At 49.0% G+C, this 12,075-nt stretch overlaps 1 protein-coding gene across 2 annotated transcripts in view; it reads right to left on the bottom strand.

Moving 5' to 3' along the window:
* SLC6A5 (solute carrier family 6 member 5) overlaps nt 1-12,075 on the bottom strand; it is a 54,830-nt gene that overhangs the window by 38,370 nt on the left and 4,385 nt on the right. The window contains exons 3-6 of one of the 2 annotated variants that reach the window (XM_030864873.2): nt 11,593-11,731; nt 8,890-9,021; nt 8,368-8,541; nt 424-565 (exon numbers count right to left, since the gene is read on the bottom strand). In XM_030864873.2, the coding sequence (XP_030720733.1) occupies nt 424-565; nt 8,368-8,541; nt 8,890-9,021; nt 11,593-11,731 (587 nt within the window). The remainder of the gene's footprint in view (nt 1-423; nt 566-8,367; nt 8,542-8,889; nt 9,022-11,592; nt 11,732-12,075) is intronic. The other variant, XM_060303423.1, reaches the window with a different exon arrangement.

Genomic DNA, 12,075 nt, shown 5'->3' on the forward strand with positions numbered 1-12,075 from the left:
GTTCTTCTTTAAACCAAATCACTGATCATGATTTGTTTCCTGACTTTCCTGAATTTTTGCCTCTCTTCCCCTCACAAGTGCAGAAGGAAAAAAATAAAACAAGTAAAAACAAAAAACAACCTAGTCAACTGAAGGTCTGCTTAGATCGCATCGGAGGAAGGTTTTGCAATGTTTTTGGCATCAGCGTCATGAACTACAGCAGCACCAATTCTGTTCCCACCAGCATTCAGCCAACTCTCCTCTCCAGGCCCACAGGGCACAGTAACCCGCTCCCAGAAGCCAGACCAGGGAAAAAAATCTTCCTCCCTGAGCATCTGAGTATGTAGGGAGGTACAGAGGGAGGCAACTCATCCCTCTAGTCTACAAGTTGGATAGTCACTAATTCACTGGGTTTCTCTTAGAAAAGTTTTTTAAAAATCTTACTTGAAATACTCTTCACTCCCACTGACAAATGTTTTGTTGGCCTGGCTGGTGAAATTAACCATTGTCAAGTTGGGATAAGCCGTCATGCAGAAAGTTGAGTTCTTGATCTGTATTTTGGGATGGTCACTGATCACACAGGAATCTGTTTAGGAGAGGATGGAACGAAAACACAGTTAAATCTGTACAGGAAGTAGACACGTGTATCTCTCTAGCAACTTAAAAATAAAAGCCAAACATATTTGCCAAATATTGGAGAGTAACTTTGCGAGGGTATTAACCGAGCAAAGCTAGACGCAGATGAACCCCCAAATTGTGTGCTATTCATCCCAGAGCCCCCAGTACCCCCCAGCAGTGCCCGGTCCTGGCAACAATGGCTCTCATTTCTGGAGCGCTCTCTACACGCCAAGCACTTTACATGCATTATCTCACGTAAGGCTCACAACAGCCTGTGCTGTGGGTACTATTGCCTCCGTCTTTCAGATGAGGGAAAAGCCTCAGAGGTTAGGTCATTCTACCAAAATCACACAGCTAATGAGGAAGAGAATCAGGATTCAAAGCCGGGTCGTTATGACTCCACAAAAAATAAATGGCTTGCAGAAATGAATTTTAATGAGACATAAGTAAAACTTCTGAAGGGCTCTACCACAGAAGGCTCACTAATAAGCCCACCTTGAACCTACTGCCTGGCACAACGGCCGACATACGGAAGTTCCCTAAGATACGTGTGCCACACGCTTTCTGCACACTCGCATGTGCTCGTGAGCCTGCAACAGGACTGAACACAGTGGTTCTCAACTGAGAACGAATTTGTCCACTAGGGGGCACTTGGCAATGTCGGGGGACATTTTTAGTTGTCATATTTGGGGAAAAGGGTGGTACTGGCAACTAGAGGGCAGAGGCCAGAGATGCTGCTAAACGTCCAACAATGCACAGGACAGCCCCACGACAGAGAATTATCCAGCCCAAAATGTCAATAGTGCTGAGGCTGAGAATGCCTGACCTAGGCTGGGATGGGAACAGGGAACTAATCAGGTGAGTCTTAGCATGTCAGGTACCGTGCTGGACACTTTACCAATTATTATCTTGTGGAAGCCTCAGAAGACCTGGGAGGTGCCTATGATGATCCTCATTTGAAATAGGAAGATACTGAAGTCTTCCTGACCACATTACAATGTTTCTATGATCACTTGATGGATATTTTAGATAAAGAGTCCACCGGGATTAATGCCAAAGGATATTAATTTATAAAGAGATGAAAAGTAACAATAACAACAATAACTAACACTTATATGGCACTTACTGTGTACTATTTTAAATGTCTTATATGCATTAACTAATTTGAGCCTCACATCACGCCTGCGAGGTAGGTATTGTTATTATCTGTATGTTATAGGTAAAGAAACTGGGCACAGAGAAGTGCGGTTGCTTGCCAAGGTCACACAGCAGAATCAGGAGGCAAACAGTCACTCTCTCTTTGGAGGCCATGCTCTTAACCACTTTACTGGGAAACAGAGAGCAGGGAACATAAACTCAAACACCTTCAGAAGTCAGGCTGGTGACACAAATTAGAAAGATATAAAATGGAGGGTAAAAAGGGGTGGCGAACAGAGAGTACGGTCTGCCCTCCGTATCCGCAGTTTTACATCCATGGATTCAATCAACCACGGATTGAAATTTCGATGGCGGTTGGCTGAATACTGTTTTCATTGTACTACACCATTTTATATAAGGGACGTGAACATCTGCAGATTTTGGTATCCGAAAGGGCTCCTGGATCCAATCCCATTAATACCGAGGGACGACTTACCAGCCAATCAGTGCCATGCTTTGCTAGGTGTCCTGATAAAAGATGCAGAAAATCCGGATATTTACATGAAATCTCTCCATTTTAAAACATTGGAAATAAGGCCACATTGTCTTTAAGCACTGTGGACCAAAACGAAACAAAACAAAACCAAAAAAAAAAGCACATGCAGCCTAGATCTGGTGCATGGACTCCCAATTTATGCCCTCTGTGGAACAGCAAAGTGGGTAAAACCATGGGTTCAGGAGTTCCACTAGCCCTGAGAGCTTGGATGATTTCCTTAATCTGTCCAAGCCTCCATTTTCTGATAATAGTGTATCTAGTGTGAAGGTTGTTCCAAGAACCAAATTAAGTGAGATTGATCATGAATGGAAAATTTCATGCAATGCTTAGCACACAGCTGGATTCAGTAAAACTTGGGCGCAATGCAATCGCCATTGTTATACCTTTGCATGGGGTGAGCATCTCTAATCCTCAGCGTCACCTCTCAATCCCACTTGCCAGCCGTAAATTATCTACTACCTCCCACACATCCCCCAGAATATCTCAGAATACTGGATAAAACTGCAAAGAGTAATTAAAAGAATCCCTTCCCTCTGATGAGTCCTTTAGACCAGAATTTTTCTAAACAGCAGTACTACTGACACTTGGGACGAGAAAACTCTCTGTTGTGGGAGGCTGTCCATGCATTGCAGGGTATTAGCAACATCCCTGGCCTCTGCCCACTGGATTCCAGGAACATCCACCCACCCCACCCCACCCCAGCCCAGTTGTGACAACCAAAACTGTCTATGAACACTGTCAAATGTCTCCTGCCAAAATCTCCCAGGTTTGAGAACCACCAACCACTATTAGAGTCCTCAAAATACCTTCTTACTCAAAACTATCTTCTTTAGTCAAATAACAGAGACTTTCAGGGGGAATCTCACCTCATAATTATCAACTATTTACCGAGGAAGCATTTGTCTCCCCCAGCAGGCACCAGAATGAAGACAATTAAAGCACCATCCATAGCCCTTTTCTGTAAGTAAGCACAGAAGTTATTTCTCGCCCTCCTGCCCAAAAGTACGTCCCCTAAGACAGACGAGATCGCTAACACACGGGCAAACGCCAAATCGCTTGCTTCCAAAACTGGCACTGAGAAGCACATGGACAGCTTCCCTACAGAGCGTCTCTGGGCGTCTCTGGATCACCGCTCTCCCCTGCAGTGCAAGGTCACAGCGTCCCTGAGGCACTGCAGCAGGGCTCCCTGCAGCCTCAAGCCTCCTGCAACATCCCTTCCCACCACTGGGCGGCAGAGGCGCGCTTCCCAGCACACTGCGCCTTCAGGTCGGCCAGCAACGGAAGGAACGATGGGCCGTGTCATCGGCTAGCTCTGCGGCCCAGCAACCCTGAACAAAGAACAGCGATAAGGATCGTGCTGAATTGGAAGCTGTTCGAATGAGATTCTCCTTACGCGGGCAATTATGAATAAATGAAAGCATGTGAAAGACTGGGGAGAAAAGGAATCACTGAATTAAGGTTCTAATGAAAATTAAGCCATTCCAGAAACAGAAATGATATTTGTGCACTTCGCATTTTAAATGACCCAGCTAGCTCCCAATTTCAAAGAACCGTTGCTGGTCTTACTTGGCAGGCCATGGATTAGCCCTTCAACATTACAAATACCTGGAGGGTTGAATGCCCCTAAGGAAGACAGCCTCTCTCACAATCTACACCTGAGAAATGTGTGGCAAGCTCAGCCTCCACGGTGGACGGAGCCAGGGCTTTTGCCCATGGCCGGAGCAGGTACAGGGTCCTGGCATCTGAATGATGAGGTAGGGCTCCCAGGCAGTATGTCCCTAGCAGAGCTGAAGGGCCATGGGATAAACCCCTCCCTGCTATGAGTGAAGGTCATAATGGCGTGGGAATCTACCCCCATCTCCTGGGACAAGCTTCCTACTAACACAGGGTACGGTGGTTATGGGGTCGTAAGGGGGAGGGTGAGCCTGGAAGGTCATTTGTGGAACACCGCCCTGGGGGAGGGAGTTTTTCCATTTCCTAAACAAGCTTCTCTCAGTATGGCCACTTGGGAGGCAGCCTGGGACTGTCTGGACTCTGGTCTTGTCCAGCAGAGCAGTGGGGCTACAAAGCTATCCATGTCTCTATAAGTCAGGCCATCATCCCCTTTTCCGAGACACCCCAGGACCCCAAAGGATCAATACTTACACAAAGGATACCTGGCCCCAGTCAAGTGAGGATAACCCAGGGAAGGACAGATTGAGGGTCTCCACTAAGAGAGGGGAAAGGATTGATACCTCCATTTTCAACAAACAAACAAAAAATTTTAAAGCACTGGCTAAGAATGAAATAAGATCTGCCCAGCCTGTCCATATGTTTCCAGGGAACAGAGTGAAAAATGTCCATTGTCTCTCTCTGCTCAGAGCTTGCATCGTTTTTACGGTTTATACCAGTCGACAAGGTGCTTAGCTGTCTAATGTCTTCACTCTGCCTTTCATGTTCCCTGGGATATTGTGAGCCAGGCAAAAAATTCCACAAAACCCGGGGGGGCCTGCACCCACACGCCTGGCCCAGTCACTGTGCTCAGCTTGCTGTAAAAAACACACACACATACTATATATATGTGTGTGTATATATATATACATGTACACATACATATATATACATATATATTCTCTGACTATAAAATAAATACACATCCCTGATAGAAAATGTAGAAAAAAAAGAATGGCCCCAAGTTTACCAGTTAACATTTTGCGTATCACCTTCCTATATGTTTTCTAGCCAGCACATATTGTTAGTAAAAATGAAATTATACTATAAATTGGTATCCTGCTTTTACATTTAACAGGATATGCTGACGATTTCCCTATGTTTAATGAATATTCACCTTTAAAGACTATAGAATACTTCATCCTATGGATGCACTATGATTTATTTGAACCATGGAATTATTGAATTTTTGTTACACGTCTGTTTCCGGTGTTTTCCTAGATTGTAAATATGACTGCAATGAACAATCTCGAATAGTCCTTACCTGTGTCTCTGATTTTCCTCTAACAATAGATCCCCAGAAGTGGAATTACTAAGTCAAACTACTGTTTAAACGAGCTTTCTTTTTTTTGCGGTACGCGGGCCTCTCACTGCTGTGGCCTCTCCCGCTGCGGAGCACAGGCTCCGGACGCACAGGCTCAGTGGCCATGGCTCACGGGCCCAGCCGCTCCGCGGCATGTGGGATCTTCCCGGACTGGGGCACGAACCCGTGTCCCCTGCATCGGCAGGTAGACTCTCAACCACTGCGCCACCAGGAAAGCCCCTAAATGAGCTTTCTTTTAAACCTACAGAATCTCAGCTAAAAACATCAGTTAGGGAACAACTGGACAGATGTCACTCTGCCAGGGTTGATAGAATAGAACCTTCAGGAACCCTGGATGAGCAGAGAATCAGGGGTCATGAGACCCAAATCCTTGTGCTGGCTCTACCTTGAGACTTGTGGCCTGATACTTCCACCCTCTAAGGCTTAGAGTCCACTTTGTCACCTGTGAAATAGTGATCACGTCACCTGCCTCTTGGGACGTATAGAGCTCTTATTAGGAATAGCAGAGACATCATTTATGAAGCTGCTTTGTAGACTGAGAAGCATTTAACTTGGTCGTTAGGACCGTGGCCTTGGGAGGCAGGCAAACTTGGGGTCAAATCTAAGGTCTACCACAGAGCTCGCTTTGTAAACTTGAGCTCCAGATTTTTCACCTGTAAAATGGAAATAATAATTAAACCATATGTTGGCTTGTTGTCCATCTTTTTTTTTTTTTTTTTCGGTACGCGGGCCTCTCACTCTTGTGGCCTCTCCCGTTGCGGAGCACAGGCTCCGGACGTGCAGGCTCAGCGGCCATGGCTCATGGGCCCAGCCATTCTGCGGCATGTGGGATCCTCCCGGACCGGGGCATGAACCCGTGTGCCCTGCAACGGCAGGTGGACTCTCAACCACTGCACCACCAGGGAAGCCCCTGTTGTCCATCTTAACATTGATAATATGAGTTAAAGGGTTTAACATGGTGCTTGGTGTGTAGTAAGTAATGCTGGCTATTATTATTAAGGTGCTGCACACATATTAGTGGATATTGTTGGCAGAGGAGAACGTGTTTCTGAACTCCTATCCCTCGCGAGGAACAGCTGTGGGACACACGTGACCCCTGAAGGAAGTGTCCAGGGAAGCTTCCTTGGAGGCTGGATCAAGACAACAGCTCTCTTTGGAAGAGGTACTCCCTTGGAAAGTAACTTCCGTCCCAGACACAATCTGGGAAAGACAGGCAGGGCACTGGGATGACCTTGAGGTTTTTCTCCACTCCAGCCCCACATCCTAGAAAATGCACTTTGCCAAAACGACATTTTTGGGAATCCATTCCAGCAGCAGATTATTGGTTGTGAATCTGAGAACAGCTACCTTAAGTGGGGTATCTGAGTGGGGTTCTCTCAGACAGCAGCTTTGCAGAGGTGACCCTGAGTTGGTAGGGACTCCAGGGCAAAGAAGGTGGGCACTCCATTCCAAACATGGTTAAGGGCAGCTTAATTAAGGGATGTGGGCAAACACCAACCTGGTGGTTCTCACCCTTGGGGGCAGCTGGGGAACTGTAAAAATAGATTCCTAGGCTCCATCCCCAGAGAGTCCAACTTAGCTGGTCTGGGCTGGACCCTAAGTGATGTCTTGATTTGCTAGTTCCCCAGGTGATTCTCCTGTGTAGCAGCTTGGGCTGAGAACCACTGCGCTAAGAATCCGTCCACGTGGAGATTGTAAAGATGAGGGCACTGAGGCCCAGAGAGTCTAGAGGCGCTTACTCTTGGTCATTCCACTGGGCCGCACACCTGGGAACCCCACAAATCCCCATCCTCCCATTCTTGAGCACTCAGGTGCACTGGGCTTGAATTTGATGGGCGCATGTTTCCAGTTTCAGCTTTCCTGCAGTCTCGTTCAAAGCCTCTCAAGGTGGAGGCTGGACGTGTTGTGTGCATACATGCACATGTGTGGAAAAATACTCCAGTGTGCATTACTGCCTTTAGGAATGTGCATCTCTCTGGGGTGTGGGAGGGATGGGTCATCTTTCTCTCTTACACACTCAAAGCATTTAAGTAACTTCCTACTTCTGCAGTGTGCAGGCTGTCAGGGCAAAAGTGCTGGTTTGGGGGACCAACACTAAAAGCCAATCATACAGAGACCACAAGATTCTGACTTCAGCCAGATCCAGCTTAAAGGGAATAACAGCTCCGCCGGGGAGAGAAGAAACTCCTTGCTTATTGGTGCCCATTAAAATGATGAGCCCCTGCAAAGGCAAGTGATACTAGCACCTTCTATTTGTATGTTTTTCCAACTACGATCATATCCTCCGTTTCTTTTCTCCTTACAGAGGTAAGTAGGATAAAGAATGTTGTTAGTAGTTCTATTTTTCAAATGAGGAAAACTGAGATCCAGAGGGAAGTTACCTGACACAAACACATGTACCATCAGGGGCAAAACGTCTTACAGATCAGAAGCCTTGCCAGCCACTCTGCACTGTTCCTCCTCACCGTCACGCCCTTGCCCTTGACCCAACAAGCTGACAGTTCCCCCAAGTCCTCAAGTCCCAGTGGATTTCAGGCCCGAACCAGCCTTCCCCCAGGCACACGCCTTGCCTCCCTGGGCAGCCTTCCCCTCTTCTAGGTTAGGTCTTCTATCACAGGTCCTCAGTTCAAGTGTCTCTTCTCATGTGTACCTCATGCACTGGGCAGCATTTTGTGAAGTGTGGACCCAGGATCACAAGCATTGCTCCCCTAGATGCTAGACCCCATTGTTTTACAAGTTGTACCGTGCATGTGAGTCACCTGGGGACCTGACCCCAGCCAAATCTAGTAAATCAGACTATTTGGTGGACTTGTAATTCTACATTTTAAACAAACACTCCAGCTATTCATGAGCAAACAAAAATTTGATTACCCCTCCTCTAGGCCACGAGTTCCTTAAATATTAGAATTAAGTACATTTGATGTTGGTTTTAATCTCTGTGCCCCCAGCACCTAGCATAAAACCTGGCAAACATAATACGTGCTCAATTCGTCTTCGTTGAATGAATGAATAGTTCACCTAGTGTAGGTATATCCAAACTTACCTAATAAAAGTTTGGTTTTATCTTTGCATTCTGGCGTGTTCCAAGGGTTGTTGCAGGAGCCCCAGGGCAGCACAGACACAAAGGAGGCAAACAGGTAGAAAAGTGTGTAGCAAATAATCACGTTGTAGTATATGGCTATTAGTACGGAGATGATCAGCATTGCGATGCCACAGCCTGTGGAAGCAAAAGTTCCGGGGATTCATTCCCTCCAAATCCTGCGGAATCCTTACAGTTGGGCACAGGGTGGGGACCTAGGTCTTGGCTCTCTCTTACAGATGGATACGCTAATAGTGGAATAGACTCTGTGTCTACCAGGAACACTGAGGCACTCTGCCAGGAACGGAACGATGCCAGAGGTGATCTTCGGCCATTCTCCAGAGGGCCCCAGTGGTGAAACCGATCAAACAGAGAAGGAAGGAGCAGGTTCTCCTGATCACAGAAGCAGGTCTCCCTCCCCGGGGCCACGTGGTGTCACGGAGGGCAGGGGAGGGCTGAGGGAGCTGGAAGGCAGGGGGGACTCACCTTGTAGGGCTGGGATGGCCTTCCACACAGACACCGGCCCCTGGCTGGCGAACTGGCCCAGAGACACCTCTAGGAAGAAGATGGGCAACCCTGCCAGAGCCAGCATCATCAGGTAAGGGATGAGGAAAGCACCTTGGAAAGAGAGAGTGCGAGGTGAGAGCCCAGGGAGGCCCAGGCCAGCTGGCTCCACCTTCCCCCGCAAGGAGGAAGCTCCCTTGCCTTCTCTAGGAAGCTTTCAATATTCCAGCTCAACCACAGGTACCCAGGACATTTAAGAGCCCTCCTCTGAAATGTACAAGGGTACCCTGCAAACACATTCTTTTTTTCAGTTCCCCATTGGATGGGTTGCTAGGGGTTGCATACTGGGTGAGTTTTCTTTTCTCTTCTTTCTCTTTCTTATTCTAGTACCTCAATGTCTCCAAATTAAGCTCTTCTAATGTTCAACAAATCCACATCTTTGATTCACTACTGGAGTCAGATTTGGTGAAATCTCATTGGCACCTCAGCCCTCCAAAACCTTAAAATCTTCTAAGCTAGGACTCCAGGAGCCCTCAACTTGTCACCTGCATACCTTCTGCCAACCAGGGTTGGACCCGCTCTGCCAGACGGGTGGCAGGGACATCCCTTTCCCCACTGCCTCAGCCATCACACACGTCTCAACTTCCTTCTCCACATTAGAAGTCCCTTCCATCCTTCAAGGTCAACTCAAATGCTTCCTCCTTCAGGAAGCCTCCTTTCTCTATCCTCCCACAGTACCTCTCCCCAGGCGCTAAGCACTTGACACTATTTATGTGGGTGTCTCATCTAGACCGAGGGCCCCTGATGTTGATCCTTCCCGTCTATTCCCCAGAACGCCCAGTCTAGGGCACCAGTAGCTGGCAGGCCTCCGCAGACCTCCTGAGGGTTCTCTGGGGTTCTTTATCCTCAAGGATTCTTTGAGGTTGTTCGGTAGAGGCTTGGGGAATAGCCATGATCTTTGGACAAGGGAGTGCTGTTGCAGAGTCAGAACCAATTCAGACTCGAGATGCCAGAGTCCAGAACACTGGGCTCCACTGAAGGAAAGCTGATCTTTCTGTAGTCTCTTCCTCCTGCTGGAAGGGCCTTTCCTGTCGGGGCAAAACCAGGGCTCTTGCTTTAAACCAGGGCTCTTGCTTTATCCTCTCCTGAATGGGTTTTCGAGAAAGATGTAGATTGCGCAATCTTTCTCTTTTGCTGCTGGGAGGGAGGAAGCGAGCTCTCCACCCGCGCCGCGAAAGGGCCCGGAGCCGCAGTGCGGAAGAGGTTGCCTACCCTCCCAGCGTCCGGCTCCCTGCGCAGCCCAACACTTTGCAGATTGCAGATCGCAGATCCCGGGCGAGCAAAGCACGGACCCTTTTGACTTGTCCAGCAAGGAGAGCAGCAGGGCTGCAAAGTTGCCGCGCTCCCTGGACTGGAACTCCCTTCCCACCCTCAACCTGAGTGCCCGCCCCCTTTCCTGGTACTGTAAAGCTTAACACGGCACCCTGGTCTGGGGACTCCCTGCAGAGAACCAAGGGGTAACACGGCTGGGGCGCCCGTATGTGTGTGGCCAGCATGCGTTCTTCTGTTTCCGGGGTACCCCTGATTGCGAACGCTCTGCGCTCCTCGTAAATACTTGTCAACGTGTCCTAATTTGGAATTAGGGGGAGGGTATTAACATATTTTTCCGTTTTCATCATCACGTGGGGCTGCATCTGTCCCTTGTCCCTGTGCCTGGAGCACACCGAGAGACCAAAATCAAAAAACAAAACCAACCAAACAAACAAACAAACAAACTTAAGCTGCCTAACCCGATGGAGTGAGGGGCGCAGCTCTGGTCTCCTTGGTCCAGTTGAGAAGCTGTGAAAGGGAATCCTGGGTGCAAATTCCTATTCCTAGAGGGGGTTTGACTTGTCACTTTAGCCCCGGCTTGCAAAGGAGACCGTGAATGTGCCGGGTCCCTCCTTGGTGGGCAGGGGAGAGGATCCTAGAGGCCTAACTGGCGTCCTCCCCATTGTAGAAACGGTTTTCCTTCCACCCAGTGAGGACAAATGAAATGGAAACCGTTTTTGCAAAACGATTTTTGCTAAAGTCAGAATATGCCCTGCTTGTGCCCATGAGGATGTGTGTGGGGGGGTGCTTCTAATAGATTTTCAACAGCACAACGCCCAGCCCCTCTGTTCTCCCCACTCCTGGTTCGCCTTTATCCTGCGTTCTGCACGACCCAAGCGCCCATTCCCAAAGTCTCCTATGTAGGCTCGGATTTCCAGGTTCTGATCTTAAAGCCTCCTTAATTCAGTGTCCAGGATCGCACAGCTCCTGGCTCTAAAGTTGTTTAAGTGCGGGGAGTGTGGCGGGTACCGAAATACCTGTGGGCTACATTAGGATTTGAACGTCCCTGCACCAAGGCTCAGCTGGATCAGGGCCCAGCCCCCCAAGCTGGACCAGTGAGGAAGCGTGGGGACCCATCTCTTCTCTGAGCTCCATCTCCAGACAAAAGCCTCCCGGATCTAGTGCCAACCTCTTTCAATAGCTCCTGCCCTCCGGCTTCACACGGATGCCCACAGGGGACGAACTGGAGTGTGAAGAGGCTGCTCTGAGCCTCCCCTCTCAGCCTCGGTCCCCGTCCCAGGGCTCTGTGTCACCCCCCAACCCACAAGTGCCCGCCCCGCCACGCCGCAGGCGGAAAGAGCGGAAAAGCCATACCTCCCCCGTTCTGGAAGGCCAGGTAGGGAAACCTCCAGACATTGCCCAGCCCTACTGCATACCCCACCATGGACAGGATGAAGTCCAGTTTGCTGGACCAGTTCCCTCGGGCCTTATTCTCATCCCCTTGCTCGTCCTCCTGGGGGCGGAAAAGCACATGGTCGGATACCAGCCCCGGGGAAGGTCTGCAAGCAGGCCCCATTCCGCCCCTCCCCCACTGCTGAGGATCCTTCCCAGCAAGCAGGCCCCCACTTTTCAACCGAGGATGCATCGGCAAGCAGGACCCCAATTCTGAAGAGAGAATGCATCTACAAGCAGGGCCCTGACCCTTCAACCCTGCAGAGAGTCTGTCAGCAGGAGGCTCCCAATTCTGATCAGAAGAGCCATCTTAAATAGACTCCTGAACCCCTCTCTCCCTGCAGTCAAATCACACCAGCAAGCAGCTTTCCCCAAACCTTGAACTGTAGGTGGATTGCAAGCAGG

The sequence above is a fragment of the Globicephala melas genome, chromosome 8 (genome assembly GCF_963455315.2).
Source record: "Globicephala melas chromosome 8, mGloMel1.2, whole genome shotgun sequence".
In the NCBI taxonomy this organism is placed as follows: Eukaryota; Metazoa; Chordata; class Mammalia; order Artiodactyla; family Delphinidae; genus Globicephala; species Globicephala melas.